Source organism: Rutilus rutilus, assembly GCF_951802725.1.
Source record: "Rutilus rutilus genome assembly, chromosome: 23".
In the NCBI taxonomy this organism is placed as follows: Eukaryota; Metazoa; Chordata; class Actinopteri; order Cypriniformes; family Leuciscidae; genus Rutilus; species Rutilus rutilus.
This window is the reverse complement of record NC_140233.1, coordinates 19,160,805-19,185,186: the sequence shown is the minus strand read 5'-3', so window position 1 is coordinate 19,185,186 and position 24,382 is coordinate 19,160,805. Positions and strand designations below refer to the sequence as shown.

The following is a 24,382-nucleotide window of genomic DNA, read 5'->3' as shown; positions in this document are numbered from 1 at the left end:
GTATTCATTGAATCATTGAAAGTATAGTGACTTCCCTGAGACCTGGTCTGAAGGACTTAGCATGCCAATATATAAAAAAGGAGATACATGACCCCAGTAATTACCGTGGCATTTGTGTAGGCACTAACCTAGCAACGATTTTTTTGCAATATAATAAATAGCCAATAGAGCCACGTTCCTTACAAAACACAAAATGACGTCATCTGCAATGCATATTATGTGTTCGGTTTATAGGCTCGTAGTGTTAGGGTTAGGGTTAACGCAAACCCCTAACCCTAACCTGATTAAACTTCACATTCACTCGCTCAAAAACAAAATCCAGCTCCTGGTATTCAATCTTGATCCATTCTCGCTGCATAATCAGAGAAGATAAAGAAAAACAATTGTGAAAAAAAAAGTTCACATTAGTTAGAATACAGTTATAGTGTTGCAACTTGCAGCTGGTTTACACAGCATATAGAACATGCAGTGCATATATATATACGTTTTATTCTGTTGCTATAGCTGAAGTCAGAAGGCTAATCTGCTTGATGTAAAGAGTAAACAGATGTCGCAAGGTTACTTGTTCCCAGAGACAATAACAAGGGACTATAAAGCTTCATCCAATGGTCTTTAAAATGTGTTTGTGTTCAAATGCAATAAGATACAAATGTTTTGTATGGTTTGTAGTCCTGCACAAAAAAACTTTGATCCAACTATCCAATACTATGTGAATGCAGAGCAAAGCATGTATCAATTTCCCTTGGTGATGTTTCGTATCAGTGATCAAAGGCCACTGCTTTGAACTTCAGCCAAGAGGTGTCCTATCTTACAACAGCACTTTCCTTGTGTCTTTTTTCTTCCCGAAGTTCGTTACCAAGATATTGTGGCCACTGCAAAAAAAGGGTCAAAGTCTGCCGAGAGGCATGCAGTGTTCAGACAAATCCTTATCCACTTTCAAAACATTGAACATATGGTTATTGCAAAAGTTAAAGTAGGTAGCCCAAGTGTGTGATACACTTTGCTGAAGAAACTTGCGGAATATACTGCATTTGGAGGAATTTTGCACTGCATCTCTTTGATTCAAGGTAAGTGATTTTTTGATGTTTAAAAATGGAGTTGGTTTGATGGTTAAATTGTTTCTGTTTTTTAATTGAAAAAAAAAAAAATGTGTGTATTGTATTTTTTTTAACGAATTTGAGAAAGGAAAAGATTGGGAATTGGGAAACTATTGGAAAAATGTAAATAAAACATTTTACTTTCTCACAACAACAACAAAAAAATATTTTTTTATAAATAAATGGATCTGTATATTTAAAAATATATATGCGCAAAGTAAATATAAACATATTAGACACAAAGCACGGGAAAAAATATATATCATTGTCAGTGAAACTGTTGCATAAATTATCGATTGTTTTGAGTATGAATGCACGTGGGCCACCATTGACAAAAGATGCACAATGTGATGATGGATCATCCATAATTGTACTTAAAGGTCAGGTGTGCGTCTTCATCTGATGTCAAGAGATGGTAAGTTATTAAAATAACTTGCTTTTCACACGCGCCATTGAAAAAACACCCTAGTAAAAAACACTTTGAGTCATTCATTCATTCATAAAAATCCGTTACTTATCTTTCGATGTTAATTAGCCTAACATTAAGCTAACCAATGCAATGCATGTAACATCCTCAAACACTCGTTAATAATTATAAACAAAAGCAATTGCATCATTTGGGCGTGTAACAAACCACTTGCACCTTGCATGCGCCTCAAGAAGAACTAACGTTAGTTTGTGGCGTTTAACTTAACTTTGGCGTCACGCCGTTTTGTGCTACAAACTTGAATGATGATATTACACTTACTATTTTCGACGATGAAACGTTGAGAAAATCCCATGCATGGTGAAGGTGAGACGTGAGCCATGTCTCTAAATTTGGGGGTGGGCTTTTTTTCCCCTTTCTTTTGCCTTGGGCCAGGTAACCTGAAAGAACACCTTAGCAACTGAGTAGCAACTTGCTAAAAGCCTCTCAGAACACCTTAGCAACACCCTGGTATTGTGGCAACAGGTAGATTAGCATTGGAAAATTGCATTTTCACAAGAGACGAGTCCATAACAATATTATGATAGTTTGTAATTTATAACACACATATTTTGCACAGAAAATGTAAAAAATGAACATTTAACATGCTATTTGAATGAAAAATGTAATGCGATTTGGCAGATAAAGTCGTCAGTTTTGTTTGTAGCCTTTAGCTTTGCTCAATACACATTATGTTTCAGCTTTACAGAAAATTGTGCTGTTAAATAAAATCTTCATGCCTTAAGTCACGTTTAGCAGATTAGAGCTTAGGGATAGTTTACATTTTGGAATGATAGGCTATAAAGAAAAAAGTAGTTAAGATTTGCTATATACTTGCTTAATTTGCTTTTATCGCCTTAGGACAGGTTTTTTATTCCATTTCTAATGCACTGACATACATTTTTCTTATTTTTTCATTTTATTTTATATTTTATACATTTCCAAAAAACTGAGTAATGATAGCAAATTGTTTGTGCATTGTTGATGCACTTGATGTAAGCTAAAGCCTATTGGCTATTTTAAAAGGGGGAGGGGCATTCCAGTATTTATGCAATCGGAAATTTCCTAGTTCCCACTTCTGAAGTTGTGATTACACACTCATCGCATTCAAGTTCTTATCTTATTAATCTTATTAAAGCCAAAATGAGATTTAGCATCTCATTCATTGACAACCATAAAAACATTCACTGCGCTATGTAGATACTCATCTTCCTGACAATGGAATTTCGGTCAAATGCAGGCTATTTTCGCCATGTATGAAACATACAGTACGGCTCAAATGATTATTCATATATGTAAATATGCACTGCTTTAAATGACAAGACAAGGTGATGTACAGTAGTTGTTGTGGGAAAAACTAGTAAAGAATAGCAGTCACAGCAGCAACAGTTCTCCCCTTCGCCATGTTTAAAGTTAATGGCCTGCCCAACTTGGGAACTTGTGTATTAAAATGATCCCAAGCTAACTATAGTGGTAAATACGACTTGAGAAGGCATTCATGAATTTGTAAATATTATATTTCCAACATGACTTAAATGCACCATAAGTCAACACAGAAAGAGTCACTTCAAATATGCCTATTGGTTGGTGAAAGCTGTGTGGCCCCGTTTTATTATTTTGTTAAGAAAAAGACTTAACAAATGAGATTGTGCTTAGATGTGCCATTTTCAGTTCTCATCGTTCACGTCTCTCATACTTTTATCTTCATCAACTCCAACAACAACTCTAATAGTTAGAAATGCACTGTCAGCTAATGCGATGGCGGTCTCGGTTGTCACCTGACCTTCATTATCCTCTAAAAGCTTTACTGTCAATGGCACGGTCATGTTAGCACCATGGAGACAGTTTTCTCTGTAGGTTTTCCCCAGAGCCCTTGAGTGATGGTGGCTGATATGAAGTCATTACAGGCAGCATCCATCTTGTGTTGTGTGCTCCGTGGTGTTGCCTTCTTAATCAGTTTCACCCTTGTTAAGAGCTCCTGTGGACACTGACAGGATCCCATTTAGGTTTAACCATGTCAGAATCAATCCTCTAAGCACACTACACCATTTCAAAGGCCACCCACAATGGCGGTCCATGATATTGTCGGGCTTTGCAGTGTAATTCTGTCTGGGTCATTTGTTACAATAGCACTGGTCCAGTATGTAATATGGTGTGAATGGTGCGGTAGGAGAGATATTTCACAGATCAAGTTTCTACATGTGTCAGCCTGACTCATTATGAAAACAAATATAGCTGTGAGATAACTTCATGTCTCCAGTGAATGGTGCACTATATCTTTTTTTGGAATAGCTATTGGGTTCTTTGAAATAGGAGAGGAAAGATAGGAAGTCTAGGAAAGGAATTAGCCTCATATCTCTAGGTAGATCAGGTAGGTTTCGGAATCCATTGTCAATGTTATTTGGAAACTACTGTAGATGCGTCAGAACCTTCCACACAAAGGTGTTTAATGGAAAATACCGTTGACCTTCTCCCAACCAGATATAAGCAACCTTTCAGGCACATTTCCATGATGTAATCAGAGCTCTTTAAAGCATTCTTTGTTCTGCAACTGTTATTAGTCAATCCTGCTTTGTTTTTCCTGATGGACGAAGTTGTTTGAGAAGTTCTCAGCATTGTTGGAAATGGATTTGTAAATTGCATTTGACTGTAATCCCTGTATAATCAGTTTAATATGCAGCTGAAGGGTCCCTCATGCTTGTGAAGGGGGTGTGGTCAGTTGGTGGGTGGGGCAATGGGCGTGGCAACACATCTTACATCATAGCAGAGCATTCATTCATAGAAGATTAACTGCCTTGAAATAATTGCACAGTGAACTCTCTTTGTTGTGCTTTAATGGCAACATTTTATGATATAATTAAAAAATGAAATGTGGATAATGTATCTAATCTGATCTTCAGTTTCATTAATATGGCTGGAGATCTTTGTATTGGATATAGGAGGTAACTAAATATTATATATAAAATTTTGTGTGCTTTTTTAAATCTGACAAAGTGATCGGAGTTTGTACACTCAAAAAATATTTTTTTTGCCTCTTGTTCAGTTTAGGCTAATTAATTAAAATAAGCTAAAGTAACACGATTTTTTTAACATTTTGTCACAACTTAATTTAACTGTGTTCAATCAACCTAATATATTTAAAACTGACGTTTACTTATTCACTGTAAAAAAAAAAGCTGTGATTATTTATCACAACTTAAAATTCAACATTAGAATAAGAAATAATGTGTTGTTTCTACTTAAAGTATTTGTATGTATGTGTGTACTTGACTTAAAATATTAAGTTTAGTTAACTTTATTTTAATTAAGTTACCAAAGTTAATTAAGTTAACAAAATTTTAGTTTTTATAACCATTTTTTTTATACAATGTTCATTTGTTTTAAAACTACATGAATCATTTTTGTTGACAACTATCTTGGCAGTGGATCTGTAGTTCCCAGCATGCTTTGCTTTAAAAGTAAATTTAGGGATTAAAGTATAATTTCATGTTTTTTTATTAGTAAAGGGAAATATGTTGTTAGTTAATATAAGTGTTAAATGTTCAGTTATGTTGTACATTTAGAGGAGTTTCTAAAAGTTTCTAAATTCAGTTAAACCTAGTTCGTGACAACAGTGGATTTATCCATTTTAAAGATTTAGTTCACCTAAAAATTAAAGTTCCACTCTGACTTTCATTTATGTTTGAGATGCAAATTATGAGATGCCAAAACATTGACGCTTCAAAAAGTTAATAAAGACTTTAGTAGAGTTAGTGCTTTAGTAGAATGGAAAATTAACGTTATATCCTACGTTTTTTTTTAATCCAGTAAAACCTAAAATGTTGCTAGCTTATTTTTTACAGTGAAGTTCTGGCAACCACAACTGCTGTTATTTTACCGTAAATTTCACAGTTTTTTCAGAATGTGTAACGTACCGCACCTGACTCGATTCTGCACGTGCCTGTCAATTCATCATGTGTGTGGTTAATGGAAATGATTTCCTTATACCTCACACTTTGAGTCACCTCTGGGAATCTCCACAGCCTGATAACTGAAGCTCACACACATGAATTTCCCTGTTATCACACTGGAATATGTCAGCATTCGGCCCCCACACACTTCCAGCCTGCTTTGGCTGAGTTTTATAAGTCCAGCGCTCATTCAACCGCTCAATACCAGCCACAGGACAGCCCTTGGAAGTCCTCCTAATCGCTCTGAACTACAGGTGGCAGGAGAGATCGGTCGCCCCATCTGGAAATCAGGAAAACTTCTCTCTGGATTGCTTTCACCCCCTCTCTCTCTTTCTCTCTCTCCTGGTTTCCAGTGAGGTGGTAATCCCCAATCTGAAAAGGAGATCCAAGCTGAAGTAAAGACGTTTTGGGTTGGCATGCTCCAGAAAGGAACCCGTCACATTGCTCCTCACAGCTCTCGGTCGCAGTGGTAACAGGGCACCTGAACAAGGGGGCTAAATTAGACTTTAGGAACAGAACTCAAACCAGCAGTTTCCAGCTGCCAAACTTTGGAGGAAACTTTCTTTTTTTCTTTCCCAATCCTGAAGCGAATTTGTGTCCCGGAGGAGTGTGAAAAAGTGATTTGGGCTGCTCTCTAAGTTATTGGAGCTCTCTGAAACTTCTGTTTCATCTGTAGGTTGGCACCATGAGTGCTGAAACAGGGAAAGAATACTACGATTACTCAGAATGGTACGAAAATGCAGTGCCAACCAAACCTCCTGTCGAGTAAGTACTCTTAATTTTGGTGTTTTATAGATGTTTCAATTTTATAGTTTTTAGTTTTATAGTTGTGATTCATTATATGTGCAAAAAATTCCAATTTGAATGTATTTCACTTACGTTTGTAATACATTTTTGCATCATTATAACCGAACATGTAAAATGTATAATCTTTAAAAAAAAGAAATTCATACTTCTATTCATCAAGGATGCATTAAATTGATCAAAAGTGACAGCAAAGACATTTATAATGTTACAAAAGATTTTTATTTCAAATAAATGCTGTTCTTTTGAACTTTGTAGTCATCAAAGAATCGAGTTTAAGCAGCACAACCGTTTGCATCATTCATAATGATAATCAGAAATGTTTCTTGAGCAGCAAATCATCATATTAGAATGATTTCTGAAGGATCATGTGACACTGAAGACTGGCGTTATGATGCTGAAAATGTAGCTTTGACATCACGGGAATAAATACAATTTTAAAACATTCAAATAGAAAACTGATATTTCAAATTGTAATAATAATAATAAAAATGTACTGTATTTTTTATCAAATAAATGCAGCCTTGGAGAGCAGAAGAGACTTCTTTTGTACAGTAGTGTATATGTAGTTATTCATTTTATATATTGTTTTTATAATTTATACTAAATTACACATACATGTATTTTATGTTATTATAATTCCCATTTCTAAAATATATATTTGCATATATATAAGGTGCATTCATAGGTCCGCTGGGTTTAGACATTAACTTAGTTTTGTGATTTTATCTTGATAACATGGGTAAGGTAATCAGATATTCATTAGATATTATCTTTATTGCTGCTTGTCATATAGTCTTGTTGCCATCCCATAATGCACTTCCCAGAACATTATATGGTTCCAAGTCTACAGGTGTGTAAACATATCTGATTATATTTCTGCTGAAAGTGATATACACATCCATCACTGCGATTCATGCCGAGATTTTCTTTTTGATCTCATTGATTCTTTTCACATATGCAAGAGACTTTTCGGCAACAAGACACCAAACTGTGAAGATGGGGTTACTTCAATGCGTCACATATTAGCTTCGTCCAAGACTTCCTCTGTTGGTAAAATCAAATGAAATAAGGACCTTTTCATTCATCTAGAGGTTTCCTAATTCCATCCCAGCATTCCAGTTTACTTGGGAGTGTGATCGGATCCGTGTGCTGGCGTTCCACGTCAGTCACATTACCTACGACAATCGGTTTAAATGAATAATCTTCACTTGAAGAGGTTCAGCAAAAGTGCTCTTGTTAGTAATGGTCTGTTGCTTAGGAAAGGAGGGAGCGTGTGCAGGTTGAGTAATCGGCCTGGATCTCACCAGCTTATGATAAATACTCTGTGTTTGTGAAATTTTCAGAGTTATCCCACCATGTGACCCCACAGCTGAAGAAGGCCTCTTCCACATATGCATTGCTGCAATATCTGTGAGTTCCCTTCTGATGAGATGCACTTCTTTCTGCATATTCTCAATTTTCTCTTTTGGTCTTTGCCTTGTATTCTTTCTCTGTATTGGTCTGTCCAAAATTCAGTATCTTTGAGTACTTGTAATATTGTAATCAGTCAGTACCATGGTAAATATCAAAGTACTAGTGATAGACCAATATATATATTGGCCAGAATGATTAAACTGACAATATTTGGATAATCTGAGATGCACTTTTGTGTCCAAATCTAGAAATATCCTTGGAGGGGGAGGGGGGGGGGGGGGGGGGGGGGGTGCTTAGGTGTATGTGGGTTTCTTGAGTAAATAATTTGTAAAAGAATTATAGATAATTACATTTACAAGTAAATGTTTTATAAGTTTTTATTTATTAATTTATTATTATATTAATATTTTCTTATAAAAACAACAACATTATCCATGGATTGTAATATCATAGAAATTTTGGGGTGGGCTCTTTTGAATTTTTCTAATAAATAACCACCCAGAACACCCCAGCAACATCTTAGCAACCATCCAGAACACTCTAGAAACGTCTTAGCAACCACTCAGAACACTCTAGAAACGTCTTAGCAACCACTCAGAACACCCTAGAAACGTCTTAGCAACCATCCAGAACACCCTAGAAACAACATATTGACATTATATCAGCCATCCTAATCTCCAGTGTTATTTTAGTATTATGTTTTTATTCTTATATTTTCTGTTTTAATTTAATTTTTTGCGTTTTAGTTAAAATGTTATTAATTTACGTAATTGTATTGTTTTCTTTTAAACATGTATAGATAGTTTTTATTAGTGCTGTCTAATCGATTAATCTCATCTAACATAAAAGTTTGTAAATATATAATATGAATGTGTGTGTGTGACTATCTATATATACAGTGTGTATATACAGTATGTGTGTGTGTGTCTCACACACAAGCTTTTGTTAGATGCGATTAATTGCGATTAATCAATTTGAGAGTACTAGTTTTTATTAATTTTCCTTTCAGTTTTAGTACATCATTAAACTAATTGAAAATGAGAAATTTGCATTGGCAACTAGCTGAAATAAAATGTGTACTTTTTAAATATTTTATATTTCAGTTCAAGTTTCTCATTTCAAGTAAGGAAAAGTATTTTATGCTTTTAGTTTTAGTTAACTATAATAGCCCTGCTAATTCCTATATTTTGTTATGAGCATTTTCCATTGACTAGTCCATGTAAGTTGACCATTGACAAAGTACCGTAGTATTTCCACCTGATACCACAGTGCTGTCGTAGCACTTGTGTAAAGAAACCATTAAAAAAGAATGCAATGCATTTGTTGTCATTCATTTTGTAACTGCCAGACTTCCCACTGAGTTGCTAGCCTTTTGCTTTCTTTGATATGATACAAAAAGCCACATGCTAATTAACTATGATGAACCCATGTGGACTCAGGCGTCACCTTAGGCCGTGACGCTTCCTAAAAGTGTTACAGGTCACTTCAGGTCACTGACCCCAGGCACTTACTCACACCAGAAACAGAGACAGCTCTGCCCTTGTTTCATGGGGGTCTGTGCTTTCATTTGAACCAAGAAGCTGTGATGCAGGAGAGGTTAAGAAGAGGTGGACGTCACAGCAGCGCCAGGCTCTGGTGGGCCTTTAGAGAAAGTCAAGGGGGTGTAAGACTGACAGATTGTCCTCTCTTTATGTCCAAAGCTGGTGGTCATGCTGGTTCTTGCCATCCTGGCCAGACGACAGAAGTTGGGTGTCAATCAGAGGGGACTCACGGGTTTACTCAGGTCAGTTTGACATCTACCATGTAAACAAACACCCTAGCAACACCCTGGCAACCACCAACATTAATTTTTTTTTCTGTTTTTATTTCAGCCCAGTAAACTTTTTAGACCACACACAACACAAGGGTCTTGCCGTGGCTGTGTATGGAGTTCTCTTCTGCAAGCTGATCGGAATGGTCCTCAGTCACCAACCACTTCCTTTCACTAAAGACACCGTGTACAAAGGTACGTGAAGTGTTGAAATGCATTTAGTGTGAATATTTCATGAGTGAGTATTGACTGTAGTGGCCAAAAGTGATTTCTGGTCTAGGAAAACTGACATCTTCACTCTTTATTCAAAATGGTTTAAACATGTGTTAAAGATTTTTGTAAAGCATATTGTAGTTGTGGAAAAATTGTGAAAAATGAAACATGGCAAATTGCGTGGACATGATTTTTGGCCAGGCTGTCATACAAAGAGATTATGAACATGCGAAAGCAAGAGAGAACCAATGAAATATTAATAACTGGTTATGTTGTAGTGAATGCATGCTTTTTCCTGTGAGCTTTTTGCATTTTTCATAGTAAAATAAAACCTGTAATTTTAATTTACCTTTTTTTTGCCAAATAATTTATTCAGATAAATACCCTAACCAAGTTTAGTGTTTAGTTCTCATATTACATTTTCCTCATATTTGGGTGCGTTTATCAAACTTGTAGGGTTCAAAGCTTCATGGTCCTGTGGTCGACATTTCATTCAGTAACATTAGGCAGTTTTGATTTAAATGCCGTTTAATGTTGATTATTGCGTTATTTTACATGTTTCTGCTTCTTTTTCGTCTGTGTTTTGATCAGGAGATTCGGTACTCTTTCAGAAGATGTCATAGCACCCCCTACTGTTTAACAGTGAAAACACAAAAAGCCGAAAATTTACGTCAATGGTGGGGAAAGAGTTAAAAGCAAAATCCCCTCCAGAAATCACTACCATTGTGTATTATTTGATCATGTGGCCTAGTGGTTAAGGCTCACGACTGCTATACTGAAGGTTGCTGGGTTGATTCCCACAAGGAGCTAACCTTGATCCGCCAACATTTTGGACTTAACCTTACTCTTTTAAAGATTCAAAAAGAAGAGATTCTTTTTTATCATAATGTAAATCAATGCTGTTAGAAAGAGTTCAGGCCACCAAAGTGTTTGGGAAATTCACCGGTTTGCAGGGATATCTCATGGGGAATAGTGGCTCACCCTGCACAGGTGCTATCGAATGAACATTGAACACTCTCTCTATTCACAAGATGGCACCTATCCAAAGTAGGCTCAGTTCACACAAGAGGATGAAAAGTAGCACCCTACCTGATCACCCCCCCCCCCCCCCCCCCCCCCCCTGTACTGCTAGTCCTTCTTAGTTGTGTTTTGTAATTGGATTATCGCTGCATTTTTTGTTTCTTAATGCTGCTATTTGGTGCTTTAACAGGTACATTTTGAGACATAAGTCTGTTAGTGTGGATGGGACACTATTGTTATTCTCCTCATTCTTCATATGACATGTTTTGCTGTTTCCGAAGCTTAAAAAATCATATGATCAAGCAAGTAGTCATTTTACTCAAAGTAACTTGGAGTACACAATCCTCCTGGAGCAATCTGAGGTTAAAAGAATGATTCTGCTATCATTTACTTCCCCCTCCCATTGTTCCTAATCTGAGTTTCCTTCTTGCTTTGAACACAAAAGAAGAAATACTAAAGAATAATGAATGTAAATGGAGACTCAGAGCATCGTGCTAAAAAAATTTGATAAAAGCACTGTAACAGTTGAACACAAAAAAAAAAGACAGATAATGGTAGTTTTGACCAATATTTTATTGATATTCAGACTTTTAACAGTTATTGGTTCTTTGAAAATGAGATGTTAAATGACTGGTACCATTTGGTATACTGTAAAAAAAAAAAAAAAGAAAAAAAAAAAAAGAAAGTTGCTGCCTTAAACATCCAAGTTGATTTTACTTAAAAATTTAAGTAATTTCAACTTAAGACATTAAACCGACTTAAAAAAATGACTTGAATCTTGTATAACTTATAAAAAAGTTACAATTTGTTTAACTTATTTTGATGAGTAAAAGCAATTTAAAAACATGTTATCATAACTTATTGATCATATAATTGTTTACAGTGTAGAACTCTAAAGAATAAATCTGTGAGCATCTAGATCACAAAAAATAGCATAAATAACAAAGACAGTAATAATTTCTAATATGACTGTAACGCAGTATTCCAAGTCTTCTGAAGCAATTCAATAGTTTTGTACGAGGAACAGGACCCAAATTGAAGTCAAGTGACACTAAAAATAAGTTTATATAACTCTCTTGCTCCAAGACACATTGCTGATATCTCATAGATCGCACAGTAGTGGGTTTGAACTTACAACCTTTCAATATTAAATGACTTACATTTAGACATATTGCCTGTTTTGCTCTATTTCGCCAACGAAAATAGTTCCAAACAAAGCCACAGCAGAACTGTTTAGCGTCTCTCAGCATCAAGCGATGTTTCATTACTGAATAAATCCATCTGTTTGAACGAATCGGCTGAGTGAATGATTCAATGACTGCTCAAAGTCGAATGTTTCATTCCTGAAATGAATCGGTTGAGATAATGACTCAATTATTCGCTCGTTAAAAGTGATTTGTCACCGCCTACTGGATGTTTAAGTTTCACATTTAAAGTATCTTTTGAATTTTAAAATCATTTCATATATCAACGTTTTATTTATAAATATCGCCTGATCATCGTTATCGACAAAATCCCATTTCACACCTATGGATGTGTATCATTATATTGGATCTGTGCATTCGTTCTTAAAGTGACAGCAGCCTATAAATACCTGCTGCTAAGTCATTAATGTTAATCAAACAACAAAACAATAGTGTTATTTTACATTTAGGTCTAATTATTACATGTCTGTACCTGAATCCACCATTTTGTTCTTTATTTCTGTAGAGTTCTGGATGATCCTGGCTCTTTTGTACTATCCCGCTTTATACTACCCTCTTCTGGCCTGTGGTACGCTGCATAACAAGGTTGGTTACGTTCTGGGAAGCCTGCTGTCGTGGACACACTTCGGAGTTCTGGTCTGGCAGAAGGTGGACTGTCCCAAAACGCCACAGGTACAAGTTATTATATGTATCTAAAACATTGCCTATAGAGTATTTTCAGCACAGTTTATCTGGGTTCTTAGTTTAGTCTCCCACTGTGTTTTTAGAGGATGTTGAATAAGACTCTCAGATAAGTTTATTAATCTCAACCGGTTTTGTTCCCATTGTCCTCGTGTCTCCTAAATGAATGGTCAAACATCAAAACAATTTGTTCTGCTTCTTGGGATCTCACCATGGAGCTTTCCTTCAGTTAATCACTTTAGTTTCTGTCAGAACTAAAGAAAAAGTACCAGTAACAAGAAAACAAAGGGATCAAACCGCAAATACTGGCTGGCTGGGTTCATGCTGAAAGCCATTTAATTATTTACAATAAATAAAGACAGCCTTGTCTGAGTTGTAATATACATTCTCAGTACAATTTCATGATTGGTTTGCACAGAATATGTGTGGAAGATATTGTGGGTAATATAGCCAAAGAAATGGCCCGTGAACATTTGATGTTATTTGAAATTGATTTGTCTGTTCTTTCTCCATGTCTGCAGTTCTATAAGTACTTTGCGCTGTTGAGCAGTCTTCCTCAGATTGCCTGTCTGGCCTTTCTTAGTTTCCAGTACCCGCTACTTCTGTTCAAGGGCTTACAGAATACAGAGAAGTCCAATGCCTCTGAGGTAAGAATTTTTTTTTTATTATTATTGTACATTGTTTCTTAAGTCATCATTTTACATAATGACATTTTTTACATCACTCTAATTTAATTTAAACTGTAATATAAAAATATATATATATATAACTTAAAGGATAATTCCGGTATTTAGCACTTTGAGTCTCTTTTCTGGTTTGTTTTGGATGAACTAGAGTGGTGGACACAGAAATTTTGACGATGGGTCCTGTCTCGACTTTTTGACTCGTTTAGAATTGCCTTGAGCCGGCACCGATAGCCTCATGGGCAGCGTGCTGACATATGGCGCCGTTGTGCTTCAGGTGACCCGAGTTCGAATCCCGGCTCGTGGACCTTTCCCGATCCCCTGTCCACTCTATACTATCCTATCACAATAAAGGCAAAAAAAAAAAAAAAGATTCGCCTTTGACCGCTTCAGAGTGGTTAGTGGTGTTCGTTGATGTTCCAAAACAAGTAGCGTAGCGAAGTACAGTTTCTGTCGTGTTACATTTGCCATTTTGTAAAATCCCATTGATTTCTGTTGGAGGACTTATTGCTCGTTGATATTAGTGCGCTTCAGACTCAAATATCGAGCGGAAGTTTATACGCGGTTGTGAGGTATCTGAAAAAATAGTTCCACTATAGCAAATAACACGGATTGAAATCATACATTGCGCCGATATATTTGTTTTTAATCATCGACGAACACCACTAACCACTCGGTGAGTTGCATAGTTCATCCAAACCAAACCAGAAAAGAGACTCAAAGTGCTAAATACCGGAATTATCCTTTAATATAACTCAATATTTGAAAAATAAGGTTAGTTCATGTTATAAAATCATAATAAAGATTATATATATATATATATAGATATAGATAAAGAGATGGATGGATGAAATTAAAAAAAAATACTTAAAATTAAGGCATACTCTTTTATTAATGTTTTCTTTAATTGCTTACAATGTTAGTTCAGGTTGTAAAATGTAGTTGTTCAACTCCCTCATGTGATATTTGAAATATGTGAAAATGTGATATTTATGAATTAATAATTTGTTTTTGTTTTTAATATATACTTTTTACCTTTTTTTTTTTACCTTTATTGAAACATTTTTTTTAAATGACAATATGTGTACACTCACATGTCCCCAAGATGTAAGGAAATATATTATAATTTTTTTTGGTTACATCACATGACATTTTTAGAGTCATTAAATTGAAACTTACCTTGAACATGGTATAAAAGTTTTCAAAACCACATGAAACTATTATGAAAACAAAGAATACATTTCTAACAAAAACTTGCCTCGTGTTTTGCCTGTAGGTTTTTAAAATACTTTCCTTTTCTTTATCATGGACACTCTTATTTGTCCTGGATCTATTTGTCACTGATCCATCATTTTTCCATGCTGTACTGCATGTGACCCTGTCAGAACAAACCTGTGACCCATTTTTGGGTCATGACCCGCCAGTTAAGCACCACTGCGTTAATTCATAATGAGGGACTTAGCAACATGGAAAGGCAAGAGGGGAGTTTGTAAACTCGGCACCTGCATTCCAGAGGTCTAATCATTGTAAGCAGCTCAATGGGATTGGGTTATGTTTGACTCACAGAGGACATTACACAAACAGCGTGCTGTTTTCCCACAGGAAACGCACAATGCCAGTGTTATTCAGCTATAATCGCAATGACGAATAAGTTTGGATGGAATAAGAGGAACAATTCCTAAGTAAATGATTTGACAAATCTAAAACAATTTTCAGAATTACCAATTTGTCGGCAGCACTGTATTTTACAGTCCTGCTCCCCATGTAAATACTATGTACTTATTATAGTAATTCAAATAACTAGGTACTAACCCTGAACCTACCCTTAAACCTAACCTTAACCCATGTAGTTATCTTGTATTACCCAGTACTTTCTTAGGTAAATACATTGTGTGTGAAATCTATCAAATCTAAAACAGCGTCTATCATTCAGTTTGACGTGACCAATACTTTGCTTGCATTATGGACTAATCGGTTGTGCTTTATTTTTTTGTTTTGCAGGACCTCAGTAGCAGTTATTACCGAGATTATGTAAAGAAGATTTTCAAGAAGAAAAAGCTCACCAAAATCAGGTGAGGCCCACATATGTGGACACCTTTATTTATTAACCCAAAGGTTCGAGAAGCTTAAAACAGCAGAAATTATACTAGCAACTCATGACAAGACTTTTACAGTGAGCTGACGCTTTCCTTGAATATTGTCCCACATCATTATGAGGTTAACGTTTTCTGATGGTTCGGCACCTTCTTGGACAGACCATTTGCTGAAGAAAAAAATGGCATTTTGACCTCAAGAAAAGTTTAAGTATTCCAGGCCTTGTTCTGTTGCTTATTAATTGAAAGTGGCAGTTATAATGCTGATGGCAGGTAAATTAATCTCGTGAAACCGTTTTAGTAATGGAATGGATTACAATTACAAGAAAGGAAAGGAAAGGAAAGGAAAGGAAAGGAAAGGAAAGGAAAGGAAAGGAAAGGAAAGGAAAGGAAAGGAAAGGAAAGGAAAGGAAAGGAAAGGAAAGGAAAGGTAAGGTGAGTTGTTGTTTTTTTCCTATTATAGCAAGCAGCACTCTGTACAATAGCCATGCAGATGGGATATTGTACATGGACTACTTCCTCATTTCCATTGACAGACGTTGAATCACACCTACTGTAAATTGACTTATGCAAAGAGTGGTAGATTGTGATCAGCCACTGTCTTGCAGTCTTTAGAGTCTGAATCATGAGCTAAAGCCAATGAGTCTGTCTGTACAGCACAGATGCTGATCTTCTTCATGCAAAAACATTGAAAATTGTCCTGTGAGCCACGTGATCAAATGTTTCCTGTTCCATGGGAACTCCGGAGCGCATACGCTGCTTTGGGTGCCGCAGGATTCCCAATTTCGTTGATTATGCCATTCCATGCTTTGCAGGCAATGGCAATATTCTTGGCGTCAAGGAGGTTGAGCCGCATATTCCTCGGATCTTCCTCAATGTGTTTGTTCCACGTCTTATTCGGTGTGGATCTTTGCACTGACCAGACAGCCGGTCGTTAACACCAAAGGAGCCGAAATGGCAGCCTGTGTGCATTCGACAGTAGAGATCGACCGATTGATCGGTTTTCCCGATTAATCGCCACCGATAACCGATTGCTGGAACAATCAGTTTTCAGCAAAAATCCATACCGGTAGTTTTTCTGGGTTGTGTCCATTGCTGGACCGGATGAGAAGGGTTCACTGTCATTATACAGTACGAGAGCGGCCTCTAGAGGTGAAATAAAAACTATTATTGATGCCTCGTGGAGTTTGTTTTGACACGTGTCTACGTGAGCGGGACACTTCAGATACGTATTTAAAACAGACAATGAAACTGTATGTTATACAGCACACTACCATACAGGTTTTCATATCATTATAAAGTAATTTATTTGTTGACTAGATGCAATTAGTGGAGAAAAAATAGGTGAGAGGACGCTAACATTAGTAGTACCTCAAGCAGTTAAAACAATGTGACAAAAACACCCACCCAAATGTTTAATGTCACGATTGTTACCATCTATTAGCATTAGTTTATATCCAGCTGTTTGCTTTTATGCAGTCATTATGCAGCAAAGTTGCATATATAAATATCGGTTGACTAATCGGTAAACGTCGGCCAACCTAGTTATTGTTATCGGTAAAATCCACTATCTTGGATTTTGGAATAGGGCTTTGACTTTTGCCCAGAAATCATATTCGAAGTTCATTTGTTTATTAATATTAATATTTGAATATATTCGAATATTTATTAATAATATTTTGACCATTAAAATGCCTTCAGTAAGACATATTGGTATCAAACTTAAGTTGTATATGTTCTGTCCACCAGAGGGCAGTGTATCAGTCAATGTCAATAGGCAGGCAATGATGTTTTCAGAAGAAACTGTCACAACTGTTTGTTTGTTTTTATTAAAAAATGGACTTTGTCCTGGTAACCCAAAGTAGCGCCACACGTTGCTTTTCAAATTGTCAGGAGTGTAGATTTCGAACTCCTCATCAGGCGTGGTTGTTGTAGGCGTTGGCGCGGCCATTGTTTTAGTATACAAAATAGGTGCTAACCAGGACGCTAATGTCACCTACAGGAGCCCAGGTGACCAATAATAGCCTTGCTAATGAGCTCGCGATTCACAACTTCACCTGGCGTGAAAAAGCCTCGGAATCTGAATTGAAAATAACATTTACAAGCAAACACATTTACAAAAAATAATGCCCATAACAGGTTCGAATATTAAAGGATGCCTAATATTCGTACGAATATCATTATTTTTAAAATATTCGAATTATATTCGAATAACGAAGTTTGGAGTCAAAGCCCTATTTTGGATAGACATGGCCAAACCACCCAAAGCGGATCTGTTCATAGAGGAACACCTATAGGTTCAGCCACAGGCCTCACGTTTAGAAAACCTCAAGTATGTTCAGCTCTGGCTTGAACAAGGTCCACAAATCTGATCCATATACAAGAGGATGGGGAGGATCACCTTCTAGTATACACATATTTTGGTTCTAATAGCGATATTGACCATAGGAAAGCAAATAGCATGTAATGAAGGGATAATTTCTTTTGATAAATATGGCAATTATGTGGAGGAAGGTATAGACTTTATGCACCAGAAAAACAAGTGTGCATCCATCTTTAGAATATTGTTTTTGAACTTCCGTTTTTGCTGCAGCTCTTTATATTTCTATAGCATCGCTGTCGAAGAGTAATTAGCTGGTGAAGTGGATTTACTTATTGTAGAATTAACTAAAGTTATCATGGGCATTGTAATGGAGCAGATGTGGTTATGATGAATATGATGGGGTATTATTATTATAGAATTCTATTGAATTAAGTTTTGTTGTTGTTGTTTTTGAACATTATCTCTTGTTTTGCAGTTCCAGCGCAACAAAACCCAAACTGTTAGAAAGACTCCGAGATGCTGCCAAGTCTTACATCTACACTCCAGAGGATGGTAATTATTACATTTGAATGTTTTTAATAAACCTAAAGTTGAAACCAAATTTTTTGTCCAAAAAATATACACTATCATTCAAAAGTTTGGAGTCGGTAAGAGTTTTTTTTTTTTGTCTTTCTTTTCCATCAGTTTTTAGGTTCCCCTTGAAACTAGCGATCTCTTTGGTTGTGGCATTCATTGCACTTTATCAGGTAAACACTTTAAGAAACGAGCCCATTTTTGAGTTATTTCTGTCTAAAAGGAATAATTAATGCGCTTTTCTTTCATTTAACTTGGCAAAAGTAGCTTATTCCAACGCATTTTCCATTCTTTCGAATCTCCGAATCTCTTAGATGGCGCTCTTGCTGGTCTCAGGAGTGCTGCCCACCCTACACATCGTCCGTAGAGGAGTGGATGAAAACATTGCCTTCCTGTTGGCTGGTTTCAATATCATCTTGTCAGAGGACCGTCAGGAGGTGGTCAGGATTGTAGTGTACTATTTGTGGTGTGTTGAAAGTGAGTCAGTCCTTTTTATACTTCTTATACTTAGGCCTACACAGAATCTGTGCCCACAAATTCAAGCAGAATTCAAACATCCATCATTTATTAAATTCTACATAACTCCATCCCCTTGTATAAGCAAACTGGTTTATAAATGTATTACAATAATACAAACAAGTGTGCAGATTTCATGTTGTCCTAGCTATTACACTTTTTTCAATGTGGTATTCGTTTAAAGTGCCACTATTATGCTTTTTTCAGATATGACCTTTTCATGTAGTGTATAAAAGGTCTGCAATGTTTCAAACATCAAAGTGCAGATAAATGGAGTTATTGTCTCCCAAAAGAAAGAACCACTTCTGAACTGCCTGAAACGAATGTTCAGTAATTCCAGTCTTAATTCCTCCTTGAACCTGTGTTGCATAATGCCAGTCTATGGTCTCCATTGGCTGCCCGCAAACAAAATGTACTTTGACCCTCAAACACTGGAGTTGTTGCTGAGACTTGAAGAGTTTGGTTCATGATGTTGTTATGTCGAGAAGATGCTGTTTCCATGCACTTCCAAAAGATGAGGACTTAAGCTCAAATTGATATGACAAAACCGACGCCTTCATTACTGTTCATATCACTGTGTATCAATCGCTGAGGAAGATCCAGAGCTGAAATTCGTTTCTGAAGTTTGGTTTCTAACATGCGCCCATCTGAGCAATCAGAGTAGAGTAGACCAATCACAACAGACTGGGCCATCTGTCCAATCAGAGCAGAGTAGACCAATCACAACAGACTGGGCCATCTGTCCAATCAGAGCAGAGTAGACAGACTGTTCCATCTGTCCAATCAGAACAGAGTAGACCAATCACGACAGACTGGGCCATCTGACCAATCAGAGCAGAGTAGACCAATCACAACAGACTGGGCCATCTGTCCAATCAAAGCAGAGTAGACTAATCACGACAGACTGGGCCATCTGACCAATCAGAGCAGAGTAGACCAATCACAACAGACTGGGCCATCTGTCCAATCAAAGCAGAGTAGACCAATTAGAGAGACATAAGCCTTTATCAAACTATTTCAGGCACTGTGAGAAAAGAGGTGGTGCTGCAATGTAAATCATGAGAAAATTAAATGTTTTTTGACCTTGGGTGCATGTAAACCTATTGTAGGAGTCCAAAACAAAATTAGGAACCTTCAAAATAGCATAATATGGGCACTTTAAACAGCACTTTAACAATTTAGATATACCACAGGAATTGCAAAGCTGGAGTATTTTGGATCAGTGCAGTTGTCTAGAATGGGTTTAATGATGATCTCTGATAAGCAAATATATGCCAACACAATCATGCAAATGTGAGCTTTCTGATGAAGCGCTTGCATTGATCCAGACTGTTAGAGGTCTGCATGCATCAGTGCATTTACTGCATGCAGTCCAATCATTCGCTTGCGTTCACTTTCACTCAGCTTTAAATACCTATATAAATCAACAGATGAATAATGAAGCAGTCAGCAAAGCCGACCGCTGAACTGTAGCACGACTCGTTTTCCCATCAGTCAGTGGGGAAAAAGTGCTGAGGTTGTGAGTGCGTACTTGTGCATCTGACATTGACTCTCCGACTCATGTGATTCTGGTTTTGTTTTTTTTCCAGTTTGCTATTTGTCAGCGGTGACCCTGGCCTGCCTGGTCAACCTGTTCATGCTCATGAGGTCCATGGTCTTGCACAGGTGATACTAAAAACTACAGATAAACCTGCTAAAAATCTCACATCCTAATCTATCCCAGTTAACTATGCCGAAACAAATATATGCAAGTAGAAGCAAGTAAGCCAGGTACATTTTATAAATAGAATTTGGAGGGAGAATTAAACATAAAAGACTTAAGAAGTTTCTGTCGTCAAAATTAAGTTTATGATTGCTAATTGATTTGATATATATATATATATATATATATATATATATATATATATATATATAATATGTATGTGTGTGTGTGTGTGTGTGTGTGTGTGTGTGTATATATATATGTGTGTGTGTGTATATATATATATATATCATCAAACTACTCTATTCCAACTTTTTAAATTCAGCAACAAATTATTTTAATAAAATAGAATAAAATATTTGTTCAAAATTTCCTTTTAAATATATTAAATATATTATTTTAGCAATAAAATACAAAACAATTGTAACTTTTATTTTTTATTTAATATAATATATATATATTAAATATTTAGTAATAAATATTTGTTTAATATTACATATTTATGTATTTAACATTAAATATTTTAAAATGTATTTTTTTTTATATTAGTTAATTTAATATGTGTATATATAAATCTATAACTCTAATATGAGAGCACCAGTTTCCCCGATTTGACGCATTTCCTCTTCTTTCTTTTTTTTATTGGTCATCATATACACATGTGAATGCACTGCTAATAATTTTCTCTTTATCATAACTGACTGCTTCTATTATGAATAAGAGCTAGCTGGAGGTGAAACGGGGAGAAATCATTTACTAGGCTAATGAGAAAGAGGTAATTACAGTCAGGAATGCCAGATTAAAAATAATGACTTTTCGAATTGAGTTTCTAAATGTCATTAATGGCAGTTTGACTCCCTGACATGCAATTCCATCTCAGTCCCATCTTGATGAAGAGACGTCCCCATTACATGCATTTCCACAGATCCTGCGTGTCTATTAAAGCTCTGAATGGTGTCTCTGTGTTGACTCAGGTCTAACCTGAAGGGCCTGTACAGAGGAGACATCTTTACTGTGTATAACTGCCACAGGAGTATCAGACCGTCTCGCCCCGCGCTGGTGTGCTGGATGGGCTTCACCAGCTACCAGGCTGCCTTCATTTGTCTCGGTGAGAACACATTTCTCCACTGTACTGAATGTGAGACGCGTCTGTTTGAGAAACTCCCTCATTCTCAAGGTATCAAAGTCTGAGAATAAATAGATTTGAAAGACAATATGTAATATCTTTTTTAAGACTGGCAATAAAGCCTTTATTTACTTTATTATTATAAACTTAGTTTTTACCTGCTAAATTGAGCCTAAATTTGTGTACTGGAGCAAACAAAACTTGGATTGGCAAATAAATTACCTTTTTCTGCATGTATTTATATATAATAAATATATTAATAATATAATATAATAATATATTAAATAAAAAAATATATAAAAAAAAAATATATATATATATATATATATATATATATATATATATATATATATATATATATATATATCCCATTATTGATTGCTTTTTTTGTTGTATTTTTTTTATTCATTTATTTAAATTTATTTATTGGTATTTTTATATATTTATTTTACTTTTCTGTTTATTTTTATTTAATTAATTAATTAATTAATTAGAATTATTTTATTCATGATGATGGAATATGAGATGCGAGGAAAATATATTTCAATGCTTTTGTGTTCTCTCAAAAGAAAAAATGCATTCCCCGCTGAAACTTTGCATTCCCTTGCAAAAATGTGTGTGGTCCCCAGAGAAACTTTGCATTCGCTCCCAAAGAACTCCAAAATTTTTCAGGCGGACGCAAAGATATTTAGGAAAACGCGAGGCATTTGTGAGGGAACGCAAAACTATTGAAATATAATTTTTCCTCCCATCTGATATTTGTATCCACCAACATGTCCATTTAGGGGTTCCGTACTTTGTTCATCAGGAAACAATAGAAATCCATCATACATGGAGAAAGTTTTGATTAATGTGCAGATTGAACATCCAATCAAAAGACCAGGAATGCTTATTAAGAAAGTAAATATGGTGGGTTTCATGCTGCTTTTAAATTATCAATAATATACACTGTAGAAATATAATATTATAAACATATTTTGAACTGGTATCCTGTACATGAGCATGTCTGATGTGTGTGTCTGTGTCCAGGCATGGTGATCCAGACTCTGGTGTTCTTCATCTGCATTCTGTTCGCTGTCTTCCTCATCATCATCCCTATTCTCTATGGAACTAATCTCATGCTCTTCCATATCATCGGCCGCATGTGGTGAGTGGCCTCCACTCCGCTCACTTTAGATGATGACGGTGACCTTGAGAAACCTCTGTCCTGCTTGTGACTTCAGGGTCGTGACCCTGTGAGCCACGGATCTCTACTAACAATTAGATAAGTGCCTCTTTAAGATGCTTCTCACTTGTCTTTGCTAAAGGCCTTTCTGGTTGACGCTGCTCCTGGCTGCTCTGATCCAGCACGTGACTTCCAGGTTTTTGTTCATCAGGAAGGATGCAGGGACGAGAGATCTGAACAACAGGTGTGAATTCATTTAACAACACAGCCAAAACGTCTGGCTCTTTCTGGTTATTGCTTTTAATGTCATTGTACCATCTACACACACCATCTGGCAGGCCATGGCTGACTGGCCAACAATAAAAACATCTACCTTTCTGTACATCGTTGATTATGAAACTTATATTGAACAGTAGAAATTTCAGATACAAATGTTCAACGCAGTTTTATTTTTGCGACATCGTTGTTACTAATAACATTTCAATAATTGCATATTCGTGTGTGTGTGCGTGTATGTGTATTTTTTTAATATATATATACATATATACATACATACACACACACACACACACACACACACATATATATATACACACACACACACACACACACACACACACACACATATATATATATATATATATATATATATGTGTGTGTGTGTGTGTGTGTGTGTATATATATATATATATATATGTGTGTGTGTGTGTATATATATATATATATATAAATATAATGTATGTGTATATATGTGTATATGTATATATATGTGTATATGTATATATATGTGTATATATATATATATATATATATATATATATATATATATATATATATATATATATATACAGTATAATCAATTGTTTATTACTTCCCTTTATTTTATTATATAAAATAAAATTATCAGTTACATATTATTAGATATTACATTATATATTATTCATTTTATGACATATAGTATGTTTATTACTTATTTTATTCTATAAAATAAAATTATCTGTTATGTTTACCAATTATGTTTATTATATTGTGACTGAAAAATAATTAGAAGTAATAATATATATATATTTAAAAATACATATTCGCGATCATTTGATTTTATATAATAAAAAATAAATAAACATATATTTTTATATATATTTATATATATATAATTATTTTTTTTTTTTTTACTTGATTACTTTATTATATAAAATCAAAAGAACAAATGTATATACAGTATATTTATTTTTAGAATAAAAATGATATTTGGTGTTTCTCTGCAGAGGGAGTCTGTTTCTTCTCAGCTACATGTGTTTCCTGGTTAATGTCATGGTTGGTGTGGTAGTGGGCATTTGGAGGATAGTGATCACTGCCCTGTTCAACATAGTCCACTTAGGACGCCTGGACATCAGCCTTCTGAACCGCGGCGTGGAGGCGTTTGACCCAGGTACTGATGCATTCATGTTTGACCCAGGTACGGATGCATTCATGTTTGACCCAGGTACTGATGCATTCATGTTTGACCCAGGTACTGATGCATTCATTTACAGCTTTAAT

The 24,382-nt window shown here is 35.6% G+C and overlaps 1 protein-coding gene across 4 annotated transcripts in view; it reads left to right on the top strand.

Annotated features, from left to right (window-relative positions):
* Nucleotides 1-916: 916 nt before the first annotated feature.
* stra6 (signaling receptor and transporter of retinol STRA6) overlaps nt 917-24,382 on the top strand; it is a 28,434-nt gene continuing 4,968 nt past the window's right edge. The window contains exons 1-16 of one of the 4 annotated variants that reach the window (XM_084397227.1): nt 917-1,067; nt 6,190-6,278; nt 7,664-7,730; nt 9,434-9,516; nt 9,605-9,738; nt 12,487-12,653; nt 13,184-13,309; nt 15,347-15,417; nt 18,237-18,313; nt 18,446-18,507; nt 18,649-18,811; nt 20,440-20,515; nt 21,527-21,660; nt 22,708-22,825; nt 22,986-23,087; nt 24,109-24,272. In XM_084397227.1, coding sequence (XP_084253353.1) covers nt 6,199-6,278; nt 7,664-7,730; nt 9,434-9,516; nt 9,605-9,738; nt 12,487-12,653; nt 13,184-13,309; nt 15,347-15,417; nt 18,237-18,313; nt 18,446-18,507; nt 18,649-18,811; nt 20,440-20,515; nt 21,527-21,660; nt 22,708-22,825; nt 22,986-23,087; nt 24,109-24,272 — 1,624 coding nt within the window. In that variant the 5' untranslated portion in view covers nt 917-1,067; nt 6,190-6,198. Of the gene's footprint in view, nt 1,068-1,399; nt 1,513-1,720; nt 1,891-1,990; nt 2,050-6,189; nt 6,279-7,663; nt 7,731-9,433; nt 9,517-9,604; nt 9,739-12,486; nt 12,654-13,183; nt 13,310-15,346; nt 15,418-18,236; nt 18,314-18,445; nt 18,508-18,648; nt 18,812-20,439; nt 20,516-21,526; nt 21,661-22,707; nt 22,826-22,985; nt 23,088-24,108; nt 24,273-24,382 lie in introns of those variants that run through there. The other 3 variants (XM_084397226.1, XM_084397225.1, XM_084397228.1) reach the window with 3 other exon arrangements.